At 43.9% G+C, this 14912-nt stretch overlaps 3 protein-coding genes across 3 annotated transcripts; 1 reads left to right on the top strand and 2 right to left on the bottom strand.

Annotated features, from left to right (window-relative positions):
• Positions 1-1354: 1354 nt before the first annotated feature.
• Positions 1355-3543, bottom strand: SS1G_10634 (predicted protein; the record flags this gene model as incomplete). Its single annotated transcript, XM_001588138.1, has 3 exons — positions 1355-2888; positions 2939-3034; positions 3293-3543. The coding sequence occupies 3 exons, from the start codon at positions 3541-3543 to the stop codon at positions 1355-1357; spliced, it is 1881 nt and encodes a 626-aa protein (XP_001588188.1).
• Positions 3544-5126: 1583 nt separating this feature from the next.
• SS1G_10635 (hypothetical protein) lies at positions 5127-8481 on the bottom strand (the record flags this gene model as incomplete). The annotated part of the gene is made up of 5 exons (XM_001588139.1): positions 5127-6138; positions 6438-6943; positions 7162-7860; positions 8121-8152; positions 8421-8481. The coding sequence occupies 5 exons, from the start codon at positions 8479-8481 to the stop codon at positions 5127-5129; spliced, it is 2310 nt and encodes a 769-aa protein (XP_001588189.1).
• Positions 8482-9917: 1436 nt separating this feature from the next.
• Positions 9918-14774, top strand: SS1G_10636 (predicted protein; the record flags this gene model as incomplete). The annotated part of the gene is made up of 6 exons (XM_001588140.1): positions 9918-10004; positions 10082-10208; positions 10267-10495; positions 10560-13800; positions 14041-14451; positions 14727-14774. 6 exons carry the CDS (start codon positions 9918-9920, stop codon positions 14772-14774), a joined length of 4143 nt encoding a protein of 1380 aa, XP_001588190.1.
• Between the last annotated feature and the right edge of the window lie 138 nt (positions 14775-14912).

Raw genomic sequence — 14912 nt, forward strand, 5'->3', positions numbered from 1 at the left:
GATATCAAAGAAGACAATACCAAAAATGTCGAAGAGAAGGAAGAGGGAAGGGAAAGAGAAGAGCAAGTGGTCCAGAATAAGTTTGGAAACGACCGAAGGACGGGAGGGAGCTGTCAACTATCTATATTACAGCATGGACTGCACTAAGAGGCTCACACTAGCCTTAGTACCTTAGTGAGACTAGAATTACCGTCGGGTATGATAGCGTGATAGGAAACCTTGAAAGCTCCCAGTCCGGACATTTTGTTGAGCGATCGACGGATGAATCTCATTCGCTGATGATATAAGCAAACATTGATAATAAATGGGAATAATCAAGATTACTGTGTTGCCAAGCTCTATGCGAATTCCATAATCCCATTCGAACGCTCCAATTGATTATTCACCATACAGGAAACATGCAGGATAACGCTTATTAGAAGCGGGCGCAGGGTCAAGGCAACCTCACATGTCCACGCAAAAAGAGACTCTGCGTGCAGCTTGGCCACCAGGGATACGATATGGGGTAAAACCGGGCCGTTTTACTGTTTTTTCTCGTTTTTAAGCTGATATCAGCATAACAACGGTGTAGCACGCAACAAGTGCCTGGGCGCCCAGACCTCTGTTATCGTGTAACTCTTGAGTCGTGAAGCTGAGTCGTGAATAGTCGCGATTCGTGAGCCATGATCCCTGCCAAACCTTTTTTTCTCTGCCATGAAAAAATTGGAGCCAAGCGTGGTTCGAACTTCCAAGAGAGATTGTGTTTGTTAGATAGCTTAGGTTATCTTTTCTGTGTGGCCTTGGCATTTGGAGAGACATTGATAAATGCATGATAACATTACATATTGATAAGAAACTTGGCAGCCGAGAATATTTGAATAAATTATAAATAATAGACTCGAGGAAAAGGTGTTTGAAAGAGACAAAAGTCTTTTGTTTACTTTTTGTTTTTTCCTCACTAGTCACAAACCCCAATTGTCCAGATTATGAGTATATGTGATTGATTGGCCGATATAAGAAGTCCGGAGGTGGCCAGTAGTTTGGATGGTGGGTCAGCTCGTGGATTGCGGGGAATAATTTTATTACGTAAAGAGGCTTATAGTGACTATAGTCTTAGTAGACTTATAAGTAGATCAGACGAATCGGGAAGCTATTACCATGGTAGACTAATCCCAAGTCGAAGTACCTTCAACCAGGGACCTTGTTTACGATGGAGGGGAACAGCCAAGGTAAGATTCCAAAACACTTCCGAGATGAACGGCCACATTACAAAACCTTTCACGAACTCATGATCTGAAATGCCAGTCACAAAGTCAGAGAAATAGAACACAACACAATGGTAGCTCAAATGAATATCAATTCCATATACTGTAGTTCACATGGTATTTCTTCCTCGCTTAGAAATATTGCCACGTGCCTCCAAAGCATTACGTTTCCGAGAACCGGTCATGCCGCGCCCCCTACCAGTACGTTCACCACCGAGCCCGTCAAATTCACTTAATATCCAACCGATGCAAACACTCCGCTGATGTCTAAATTCGGTATCATCCCTCCCAGGGCCAAGAGCAAAAGCGCGAGCAACACGACCTAGTTTAACAAAATGGTCGAACAATGCCGAGCTGAACTCTGCTCCATAATGATATTTGTTGATCCAGTTAATCATATTGGCCATTCTAGTGATGAGCCACCGATTTCTCTCCTCCCACAACTGATCGTCGCTGGAATCCGATGGATCGTAAAACAATAGAGCAGAACACCATGATATAGTGTGGTCAAATGTTCTGGCGTTTGACCTCCGAACACAATCACCAAGAATAGCTAGCTTATTAACTAAACCACGGTGTCGGAAAACATCTGGATGTAACCTTAGCGAGCCGTTTATCCACTTCACTAGCTTAGCCCGAAGCATTTCGTGGCGAAGCTGCAGATTCAAATCCCGTAACTGCTCATTAGCCAGAATCTCCTCATCTGAGCAAATGTTGACATCCATTTCGACGAGATTTGAGCTCTGTTCAAAATCGTGCAAGTCAACATCAACATCTGATAGCTCCACATCGCTCCAAGTGATAGAGGCGCCCAACACCGGTTCGCCATTTGACCGCTGTTCAATTCGATTCTGTCTCGTTGCGATTTCCTGTTCAACGGTGTTGAGTGGACCACCTCCGCCATCAAGAGCGACCTGTGGTTCCTGGGGCAGCGACATTTCCAGCGGGTGCTGAGCCGGCGTTGGCGGATGTTGTGGAAATAGTTGACGATCTTTGTACGTAAATCTATTCCATTCGACCAGCATAGAGCCTTGCTGGGCGTACATTTCCAATGTGCTAGGTCTAGGCGTGACGATGCCAGTGTCACCAAGTCGTTTGCAGAGTTCTTTCAAACTCTCCCGGGCGTAGTCACTCGGCCGGATGTAAACATCGAAGACCGCAGTATTAGATAGAGATTCAATGTTGCGGATCAATTGCTCTGATGTAGAGGTTTGGAGCCTAATAAGTGAGTTGGTGTTTTTCATGATGACAAAGCCCTTCGTAGTGAGATTAAATGGAATGCTGATGACGTGTCCTAGCTCGTCGCTTATGTCGGCATCGTGAAGTGCGGAGGCATCGAGAACAGAGTTGCGAGAACTTGTTTCCAGAAGAGCCGGATTGACATTTGGTGGAATAACAAACATTATCTCTATCTGTTTGAACTTGCCACCCATCTTAACCGCCAACATAAGCGAAAAGTCAATATGGATATGACCCTCCTTGTCATAACTTGCGGTCATCAACAATTCTGGACGTTGTCTGTTGTGTGACAATCGAGAACCAAGCGTGGAAGCCGTGCCTTCTGCATTTACCCATTTGACGAGCACCTTTTCGCGCAGAATTGTTACCAGCTGAAGCGCTTCAATTGGAATCGACTTGAGTGACCTGTTCACTTCACATTAGCTCGAAATGGAGAAAAGAATGATCGCTCTTACATTGTGAGAGGTTTTATGTCAATCGATAAAAAGACGTAGTGCAATGAAGCATGAGATAGTGGAACGATGAATGAACGCTCACGGCGAGCGTAACCACTATCACGATGATCACGTCAGCGTGGTTGTTTCTCGTGAAGTGTACCCCAGTACCACAGCCACATAATGACGGGGTTGGACTACACAATGAGAGGAAGTGTACCCCAGTACCACAGCCGCATAATGACGGGGTTGGACTACACAGTGAGGCAACCAAATGTCGGGGTGGTTCGGGTGTCGTGAAAAGTTTGACTTTAGCCCGTGATTGTGATGCTCAACGGCGGATGCCATCGAGCAGACTTTGCGTGAACCACATACCGTAAGAGGCAGTTGTGATGGATGGTGAGGATGAAAATGAAGATGCGAGATAATGGTGGCAATACCGCATGCGCTATTGTTGGTATAAATGATACACGATGGAATGCAGATCGCGATGGAAAATTCCAAAGGTAATGAAATGATTGACTCAGATCATTGTGACGGATGATTTCAACGAAGAAGATGAAGAAGAGAACAAAAAAAAGACAGAGGATTTCGTGTTGTGTATATAGGTAGTATCCGAAAGCCATGTGAGAACCATTTAAGCGGAGTAATTAATCAAAAACCTGCGCTACGAAATAATCCGCTGGTCAGCGGGATATTTAGGCCTAATCAAGCAGTAGATCAGCAGAATCAGACCACCAAATGGTACCTTTCAATTCTCTGAACCCATAATTAGTCCATGTCTCCAGGGCTCAATTGGCAATTGCTGGGGAACGGGAACGGGGTATTTACCTACTTGTGCGGCTACATGCATAAATTCCCGCACGCTAGGGAACAAAATTATCCGCTTTGATCAAAGCGTCTGACGATTAATCGGCTTTCCGGCACCATGATGAAATTATGAAATGCTTCATTACGATACATTACGAACACTACCTAGTGATACTGATTGATACGAGAATCTGATGCTTTTTGATTGTTTTGATGAGATTACTGTCAGTGTGGGAATTGTATGGAGTATTGGTGAGGTGATGTGATGGGGGATGGTTTACTACGAATGTATTTGTTTTTTGATGCTTCGCATACTATTCTTTTTCTCTTCACAATGAGCAGAAAACGGCTGTTAGCAATAATGTGTTACGTGGCAGATGTATCTCCGTGTGAACAATATCCGCAATGCGATAAGTTGCATCCTGAGGTCTCTACAATTGACCAATTAATACCTACCTAGGTATTTGTTTGTTTATTCTAATTTCTCGCCAACATCCAATCCAATTCAATCCAATATGCACCTTGCGCTGTTCCCTGAACCCACTAATCTTTCAAAATTCCCCCGCTTCAATCCATCCCATCATAAGTTCATAAATTCATAACATCTTCACAACATCTTCATAATTATGCGCACTCCGTACCTAAAAAAAGACCATTCATAAACACCACATCACAGATTCACAAAAATAATCACCAGCACCTTGTTGTACAGAGTACTCCATAAACACAAAAGAAGGAAAACAAACCCCTCCATATCAATAAACTTGAACAAAGTAATCATCACCTTATATATCATTACTCCATACTCCGCCCATACAGTGAAGAAGATATCAAAAATCTCTTTCAAACTCCCTTCTGCTCTGTAAATACTCTGTATGTCATCACTGTTCTCCCTCGAGTATAAATGATTATACCTACCTAGTTCTCTAGGTGCTCTAGGTACTCTACCTGTGCGACCAGAGAGTATACCCCGTCGCACAGCGCACAGACTCTAATTCTAGACGGGTGCGTGCACCGTGCAAAAGCTTAAAAGTGCGGACCATTTGACCAATACCATTCATTGATTTTCTATTTTTCCGCTCATCAATTGGCTATGTAAGTAAGTTGAATTTCATCGTCCGAGGGTTTGTAGATCTGTAAATATCTAGGTACCTGGTACCTGGTTCATGATTCGTACTGTACTGCATGTTGAGGTACTAGTAGGTATATATCTCATTTACACTTTCCCGAATATCAAGTGACTACGGAGTACTATTTCAACACTTAGATGTCTATTTTAGACATTGGAAATCCAAGAACCATACCACATAATGAACATACATTCCTCGGGGTATTTAAACTTTTATTTATATCGACAAATTCATCTTGTATATAGTACCTTTTCAAAAATACAGTTTTATCACCTCTTTGCATTTGCCAACAAGTTTAACGCACTTCCTGCCAATACAAATCCAGCTTGATCAGGACTGAATGTGTGCTTGGTCTTGAGAATAATCTCCTCCCCACTCCCATGCTTCTTAACCCGTAGACTGACGTCACCCTTCCCGCCATTCTTCAACATATCGTATAGCCCAATCGTGCTCACTTCATCGAGTGCGTCGATCTTTCCATAATCCTCTCCATTAGCAAATGTGAGAGGTACAACACCTTGCTTCTTTAAGTTCGTTTCGTGTATACGTGCAAATGACTTGCAGAGAATAACTCTGCCTCCCAAGTAACGGGGTTGAAGAGCTGCGTGTTCACGCGCTGAACCTTCTCCATAATTGCTTTCTCCGACGACGAGCCATTCTTTACCCTGATCCTTCCATTTCTGAGCAAGTTCTGGGATACCGGACGTGCTGCCATCGACGTCGTAGGCAACATTTACCTCACCAGTTGCAGCGTTGATAGCTGTAATAAGTGTGTTGGCAGAGATGTTTGGAAGATGTCCTTTGTATTTGAGCCAAGGACCGGCAGCAGAGATGGTATCTGTAGTACACTTTCCAGTGACCTTGTAGAGAACACGAAGTCCTTCCAAATCGCTTTCTGGAAATGGCGCAAATGGTTCCAAAAGGGCTAGGCGATCAGAAGTTGGCGAGACAACAACTTCTGTTTCGGGGGAAGGGGGGCCTGATAATGGCAAAAGTTCTTCCTTTCCTTGTTCGAAACCTTTCTGGGGAAGTTCGGCACCCGTCGGTGGCTCGAAACGGAATTCTTTACCAGATGGAGTTATGATAGAGTCGGTAATTGGATTAAATGAGGTGTTTCCAGCATATGACATAGCTGTAACAATCTCGGGAGAAGCGAGGAAATTCATAGTGTCTGGATTACCATCGTTTCGTCCTCTGAAATTTCGGTTATATGATGTGAAAATCGCGTTGGGCTCACCCTTTGCAATCCCATCGGTTCTGCTCCACATGCCAATACATGGACTTTATCAAGTCAGTAATTTTATCTTAAAATAATTATCAGACGAATGGATAAGTCTGGGCTGACTTGGATCAAAGCATATCTTGGCTCACAAATATGCAAAGCACGTGATCAGTTATCCAAATGATAATTTTGAACAATTAGATCGTACCCGGCACTTCCAAGCAGTGTTGAAAATCCAATGTGAGGAGTTGGCTATCAAAAAACCAATTGGGCTTGAACCTAAGGCTTCGGGCTGTATTCAAGGGAAGTAGGAAAAGGCACATGAAGATGGGATGTAAAAAAAACCGATAGTACTCACCCACAAGCATTAGCAAGTACAATACCTCCAGCTTCAGTGAACGTCGATGAAATCTCATCACGCTCTAAGGTGGCTCTAATCTGTTCACTGCCAGGCGTGATGAAAAAGTCGGTAACTGGCTTAAGACCTGCGGCCGACGCTTGCTTGACCAAGTTTTGTACTCTTGCCATATCTTGATACGAACTGTTTGTGCAGCTACCAATCAAACTCGAGGATACTGTCTCTGGCCAATTATTTTCTATGACAGCCCCCGCAAATTTTGACAATGGAGTGGATAAATCAGGTGTGGCTGGGCCATTGATATGAGGTTCTAATGTAGATAGATTAATGGTAATAAGTTCATCATAGTGAGCACCTTCATCTGCTCTTAGCAAGTTATGGAGCGAAGGACTTTCTGCGATAGCTTGAGCTTGTGATGCGATGGAGGATCGATGTGTTGATTCCAGATATGGAATGTGGCGTTTTGAGAATGGGAACAGAGAAGTTGTAGCACCAACCTCAGCACCCTGTTGAAATTGTCAGTATTAGATCATAAAGAGGAAAAGTAAAGGCCAAAAACCATATTCGTCACGGTTGCCATTCCTGTACAAGTCAGAGAATCGACTCCAGGTCCATGGTATTCAATTATGTATCCAGTTCCACCACGGACAGTCAATTTGCCTGCCAGATGTAGAATAATATCTTTGGGAGATGCCCATCCGCTTAATTCTCCTTCAAGTCTCACTCCAAGAATTTTTGGAGCTTTCAATTCCCATGGTGCATCAACCATTGCGTCAACAGCATCAGCTCCACCAACACCAATAGCAATAGCTCCTAACCCACCAGCGTTAGGGGTGTGACTGTCTGTTCCAAGCATCATCAGACCAGGAGCCGAATAATTTTCCAACACAGTTTGATGAATGATTCCTGCTCCGGGTGGCCAGAACTCGATACCATATTTTTTCGCTGCAGATTCCAAGAAATCAAAAACCTCCTTGTTGCCCTTAATTGACTCTGGAAGATCAACATCTGCTCCTCTTTGTCCAACAATCATATGGTCGCAATGAATACTAGCTGGCACAGCGGTAGAAGGCAGTTTGCAGGTCATGAATTGCAACAATGCCATTTGTGCCGACGCGTCCTGCATAGCAACTCTATCTGGTTTGAGCTTGAGATTTGCATTTCCCCTGATATTAAGTCCATTGTCGGTATTTGATAAAAGTGATTCTTCGGGGTTATCGAGATGGGAATATAAGATCTTTTCGGCAAGGGTCAAACTTCTTGAGGAACCTAATACTCTTCGAACCTCACGGAGACGTTTGAGGAGTTTTGGGTATGGGGGAGTTCGGGCTTCGATGTTAGGTTTGTATGTAGAATTGTTTGTATTCACAGTCGCAAGTGTTCGTCCACTTATCGGTCTTAGGAGGGATTGGATATTAGTCCTCTATATAGTGAGTCAATTGCATGATACTTGGAGAAATAGACAAAGGCTCACTCTAATGGCCAAACCACTGCTCTTGAGAAGCCCGGAGGACTTCATGTTTGCGACTTTCACCGGATTGGGAATACAAATTGAAGCTATTCACACAAAGGCAAAACATTAATTCTTCTACCTACAATTGCGATATCGCTAAGAAATTCTTCCTGACATTCGGAAGGTAACCGATTCGTGGGAACAGGTTCGGGATGCTGCTTTTATCGTACCTGTTTCACGGACCACTCATAGTATTCTTGAACTAAAGCAGCTCCACACTTAGTTAGTGAGACAACCCCGCATGTTCTCCTTTTTGACCTCGCCCAAATCCCCCAAATTTCCTCGTGATCTCTGCTGTCTGTAAAACCACACACCACAACTCGTGATGCAGAATTTGAAGACTCAGGATGTTCCTATTCTCTTCAAAGTAGAGTCCTTTATGATCGTTTGTTTCCTATGGAAGAAGTGCTTGCGATGTTGTCATAAGTCCAAAACCATGTGGTTGTCTTCTATGATCTCACATTATATACCTTTGGCAGTGAGGAGCACGACAGCCGCAATATTAGAGATCTGGTGATATATGCACAGCATGTTCGAGATATCTTTGATCTATGAAAACCTTTCAAGTACTGAAGAAAGCGAAAGCAAAAGCCATCAACCATGAACCATTCTCGGATATCTTGTACATGCAGGTATATGAGTCTCAGGGTAATGATTGTCTAAATGGGAGAACGGAAGCCACCAAGCATGAGCTCTTTCCTCAAATTTTATTCCATACGTCCCAGCTCCGAGTTTTTTATCAAAAAGTTCAATGTAGTGAATTGAAGATGATAGAAAGTCCAGATAAAATTTGATTAATACAAATAAACCTGACTTTTCCACCTCCGCCCGTCAAAAAGAGGGGCTCATCAATGTCAATATCCCTTTGGGATATGCAACCATAGAAGAAGATAAGCGTCACAGATGAGCATATAGCATATACCTATTCATATATTCTTACCCTGATTGAAAAGGTAGTCATAAATAAGTTGTCTTTGACATTATTGAAAATAGGGTAGTAACCTACTAAGTACCTACTTACCTTAGGTATTCAAAGATAAGATTATATGAAAAAGGAATAATAGAAATAAAATATTTTCTTTTCTTCTCCTAATCCCGGTGAATGTCACAAGAGGACCGAATAAGTCAAAGGAGAATGAAGTTGTGAATTATAGAATTTTCTCATACCCCGCGTGAATTCATCACCATCTAACCTTACCTTCGCTCTTTCCTTCTCGTCTCAACTTCACTTCCTCATTGAGTCATCTGGACGAATCGTTTCTCTCCATCTCTCTTAGCTTACTCAGGTAGCTACCGAGTCACATTTTCTAGCAGCTCTACTGAGAGAGAATTCAGAAGAGCGCATTCCATCACAAACAAAACAACTTCCCTCCATTTCTTCCCATCCAACTTCTTTTCTGATCGTTTTTCTCTATTACAATCCAACAACATCTTCACACTCTTACGAACATACTTTTTTTAACGAAAATTCCATCGAGATCCTCATAATCTTGACTTCCGTGATTAGAACAGATCACACCAGCGTTGCGTTTATTGTTTTATTTTCTTTTTCGCTTCTGAGGCTTGCCAAAAGAGCAGACGTCGATCACTAAGATCATTATTAAGGTACGCTCTCACTTTCTACTTATTCCAATATCTCAATCTCAGGTTTTTTGTGTAATTATTTCCTTCATCCTCAATCTATTTCCGCTGGATCCTCTTTACACACTGATCTTGCCTTGACTGTCGCATTGCCGCACTTTCACTCTTGTACTTTTTCATTCTTCAGATCGAGGCTGGGCTTCAGCATCATTATCTGCTCTTACCTTTATCTGAGATTCACTTCTATGTGCATAAATCCTTTCTCCTCTACGTTCTGCAAAGCACATTGCTAACATAACAGCCATTAGTCCCTGATTGGTCGATATTTTCAATTCCATTGATTCTAGTCTTAGGTCAAATTGGAAAAGAATCATCTCATCGCCAACATGGACGAAAACGGTGAGTATAGCCAAGAGCCGACGGAAAGAGAAAGATCAGCGGCCGAAATGGAGGCCCTGCATCAAGCTATGATGGTAAGCCCTGCACACCAGCCCATCTTACTTTACCACACATCGTTTATGGGACTTCTAAAACTCTAATCTTTACATAGGAAGAGCTTGGTATTGGTCGTAGAGATGCCTTACCACTCGAAGATAGAGCTGCAAATGTTTCAGTGGTACCATTGGCAGTAACAAGCAAACGTGTTAGACCAGGAAATCCTGCATCGATGTGGCATAGTAAGTTCAACTGCTATGAATCTGCGCCTTCAGCTACGTGCTAATTTGTTTTGTTTAGACTTTCATCCCGATGATGTTGAGCCTGGCCTTGAAGAACTCGATGATATTGCCGGAGGGCAGCTTTATCGACTTCGCAGAGGTGGAGCTGGGCTAAGCAACGGCGGAAGAGGTGGTCACTCAGCAGGTCGCGGTCGAGGTGGTGGTTCGAACAGAGGCGGCCATGCATCTGCGGGTGGTCGTGGAAACTTCGCTGGTAAAGGCAGAGATGTTGACCACTCTAGATCTGGGTATGTCTATCCTCTAAATGTTACCACCAGCGTAAGTGGTTGGATTTGAAAACTAACAAATTAGCAGTCAGAATCATCACAAGGATGCTAGACGTGGTGGCAAATCTCGCGCTACAATTGATGCTGGCATTGCTCGTTTACAACGTGAGGCTGAATTTAGCAGAATGAATCGAACTGAAGGTCGTTCTGTTAAGATGCCTCCGTTGACACCCAAACCTACCATGCCTGTCCCTCGAGCTGCTGCTCCAGCAGCAAGTCGACATACAACTTCAAAGTTCAAGCTTCAAAGCCCTGCAACATTTCTTTTACACAATAAAATTGTCTCTAGTCCAACTACGAGACCTGAGAACCCTGTTGTTACTCCACCTCAAAACAACATTGAGACTTTGGTACCATCGTCAACGAACAACCTAGCACCACATGGCAGCCTTGCCACTTCAAGATGGGCAGAGACTCCTGTTACACTAGTCGACACGTCCGAGCCAAAACACGCCGATCAACCCGCTACACCCATCATTCCTATGAGCACGTCGATGTCTGTTCATTCCACTCAACTTGCCACAGCTATCAATGGTGTGAAGCCTCCGGCCTCAGATTGTTCTGGCCGAGCGGCAACATCATCTATTCCCACAAATGTTCCCGAGTCGAATCATCCCGTTCAATCTGCTATCAATGCCGCTCCTCTGACTTTAGTCACGAACGGACTAGAAAGAAACCACGCCACACCAGTCGCCATTCGTACTATAGTGGATGAAAGAAATGTCAAGATTTGCAAGAACAACAGTGTAGCCAAGCTCGGAACCGCGAGGCTCGTCAAGTCCCATGAAAGATCTCCTTTGACCCTCGAACTTCAAATTGGTGGCGAGGTTATTCTTAGCGAGTTATTAACAGAAACTACGACACTCAAGGTCGATGCAAATATTGTCACATACCGGGCCAAATCTTTAACAGAAAATGTTCCCACGTGGAAATTCCACTTTCAGCTACCAGGTCCAGCCAAGGGTTTTGTCAATTACCATATCTTCAAAATTGCTGAGCTTAGGCGTAGTGGCTGCTCATCTCAATCCTCAGAAAAAGGAAAGCAGAGTCCGCTCGTGCCTTTATCTCCGGCTCTATCTTCCGCAGTATCCTGTTCTTCAAATACTACACCGCATAGCGATGTAACATATTATGCGAACAGAATCAGCAGTGACATATTTGCTGACCTCAATGAGCTCAATGGCCAGGAGACACTCCTCTCACTCCACGAAGAGGAAGCTAAACCTGAGGATAACCAAGCCGGAGAGTATTCAAATTTCCAAGACCTTTTGAGCTTGATGGAAGGAGATATTGTCGAGGGTACGCTCCAGGTTTTGAATGCAAAGCATGGCGGATCTTTTATTGATCACGTTTCTCAGCTGGCGAAAGATACAGGACTTGAGAATGATGCTGAGTTCATGAAGCATGCCAAGAATGTTTTCATTGGTGGTTTGTCATCCTCTCGTTATTCGAATTCGAAACCTATATTATCAGTCACCGAAGGACTTGTTGCTGACTTTCTCAAAAAGTCTGAAACGTTGTTGCGATTTCCTCAGGAGTTTATTGAAACTTACATCAAGGAAATCTCCAAGAAAATCCTCGACAAGGTACAAAATCCTCAGAATGGTACTCGATCAGCAGCTGTCGGCTCTACTGGGAGCTCCAGTCCTACAGAGGCTGCGATATCGGTTGAAGTGTGTGAAGCTGCCATACCTGAAGGCGCTGTCAAGCCTGTCCAATATGTCCAGGCTTTTGAGGCTGGCGAGTCTACCGAGGCTATTAAACCGGTGGAAGCTCAGCCTATTACAGCCACCAAATTAAATGAGAATTTCACTATTATTCCTAAATACAAGCGGATAACCTATTCAATAGAGGAAATGCTGAAGATGCGGCCAAACGCCACATTCACCAGACAAGTAATTGCTGCAAGAGATTCTCTCGAAAAATACCTTCCTGGTTACAAGAGACAGATAGCACCAACCGACATTATTCAAACTACTGAGTCGGGTGTGAGAATTGTTGCTGGTAGGACTCAAGGACCACGATATAAGGAATCACACAGAGCAACTGCCACAAAACTTCAACCCTCTGAATGGAAGACTCAATACGCCAGCATAACTAGCAACAAAGAAGTTTCACATGCCATTCAACAAGATAGGACTGCTGAACAAGAACGGACGTCAAAACACACCAGTTGCGCACCAACGCCGGGGGATGCCGGTATTCAAGATCATCCTGATACAGGACATGGCACATCATTCTATAAGCTGTCCCCTGCAGAATGGACAGCCACTTTCAATGTTCCTTCCAGTGAAGATACGTCTTCACAAGTCAACAAAGTAAAGAAGATACCCACGGCCCCAGACATCAGGAATGAAAGCATTGAGAATGGCGTACATGAGTCTATTCCTGCTGGAAGTAACGCTAAATCATCAGGTAACAGTCACTATCAAAATATACCTGATGAGACTAGCGCAACAGCCTCTATTACTTCCCAAGTTGCAAGCCACAATGTTCCCAAATGTTCGATGACCACCGAAGAGAGCAAGGCAGAAGTCAAGGCGGAGTCTGAAGACGGTACCAGTACTCTCGTACTTCCATCAAATAGAGGTCTGAGCACTTTCAGGTACGCCACGCTAGAGGTCTGTAGTCAAGCAGCAAGTCTTCGCGCCTCATCTGGTTATAAAAATCCACCATGTCGGGTTGGCAAGGGACAAGACTCCTCCCACGAATCAAGCAACTCTTCGACGACTTTGAAATCCACACAAGTGCATGATTCTCTCTTGTGGGAATCACTTCTGTCAACCAAGCAAAGACAAACTTCAATCAAAGTCGAAAGCCCTGAAGCTTCTATGAACGAATCTAAATATGATACTTTCACTCCCCGGACCAAAAATTCCGTGCCTGTGACCTTTTGCCACAAGTTTGTTTCAGATTCAAACCCTGCAGATCCACCGACTCAAGTAGCATTTGAAATCGAAACTACTTCCAGCGCTAAAGCGGTTGTTGAATCTGGGGTTGTGGAGGAGAGAGAGGCTCACCATGGCGTTGTGGCACCTGCAGCTTGGACCACTTTTGACAGATCGGAAAGCCAAATCACCAAGACTGTCAAATCTCGTCAAGTTTGTCCAATTACCATCAAGGCCACTGGTAATGAGACAACCGTTACCAAGGTCAAATACCAGGATCAGCCCAGAAGTAAGCATACTGCTACAGACTTGGACGTTGATAGACTGGCTCAAGTTCTGAGTGTTCTCGACGTTAAGACCGAGGAGGATAATGGTATTGTAAGTAAGGTTCTAGAGCGCAGTAGTAGCCCCACTGTTGAAGAACTTCCCCAAAAGAAGCGCTCCAGTGGACTGGCGACATCAAGATGGGCGAGCGCTCAAGCACCCGTTTTTAAACCCTTGCCTCGTACTCCACAGTCAAGTACGGCGGACTACAGCCCACCCAATTCAAACATGGCGCAATACAATGGACTGTACTCTCCTCAATATACTAATCACAACCCTCCCATAGAGGCACAGTCGCCAAATGAGAACTTCTCACAGTATGAAAACCAGTATCCTACTCATCGAGGGCAAACTTCACATGAATTCTTCTCTCTAGAAGGCAGCCTACCTCCTGCTCTCTTGTCAACGATCTTAGTTGAAGACGAAAAAACAGGTGGAGTCAAGGAGATAACTGGATACACAGTCCGAACACACATTTCTGTTCCAGTCACTGCGCATATGCCGCCTGTCGATGCAGGGTATTCTCCATTAAGCGCAATAGGCTTCACGCCGCCTGGTTCATTTCCGTTTCCTCCAAGACCTGGAATGTTCGATAAGAGTTTTTCTGATACCGATAGCGAAGAAGTGTTGAAAGCAAATGTGCCTGCTTTTATCCCATCGCATCAAAGAGACGGCAGTACCATGAGCCGACCAGCGTTGTCTCCTGTTCGCAATCGCCAGAATTCGCATCAGGAAGCTGTTCAAGGCAGACTCAATAAGAGCTCGACGGAACAAAGGATGTAGGCTAGGGATAAGATGTGGCGGCTTGATAGTTGTGGAAGGGTTTCGATGAAGAGTTTAGAGAATGAAGGAGTTTATCTGAAACGGCGAAGGCTTTTGAAGAGGTTGCAATTTTGATCAGATATTGGGCGGTGAAGCGGATATCCATGATCATCAAATTGTAAAATTCTCCTCAAAGTGCTTGGTGCACTAATGCCTAGTCTAAAATTGCTATCGGTCATTACAAAAAGCCTTTTCAAGATATATAAAATGGCCAGGTATATTAACCAGATTCATATTCTAATTTCATTGTGGAGTGATTTTCAAAAGTGACATATATCCCCAAACAAATCCCTCTCAGGTTACGGTAGAGTGAATTGATGAATGTTAGTTAGCCGCTGTATGTC

Source organism: Sclerotinia sclerotiorum, genomic scaffold, assembly GCF_000146945.2.
Source record: "Sclerotinia sclerotiorum 1980 UF-70 scaffold_16 genomic scaffold, whole genome shotgun sequence".
Classification (NCBI taxonomy): domain Eukaryota; kingdom Fungi; phylum Ascomycota; class Leotiomycetes; order Helotiales; family Sclerotiniaceae; genus Sclerotinia; species Sclerotinia sclerotiorum.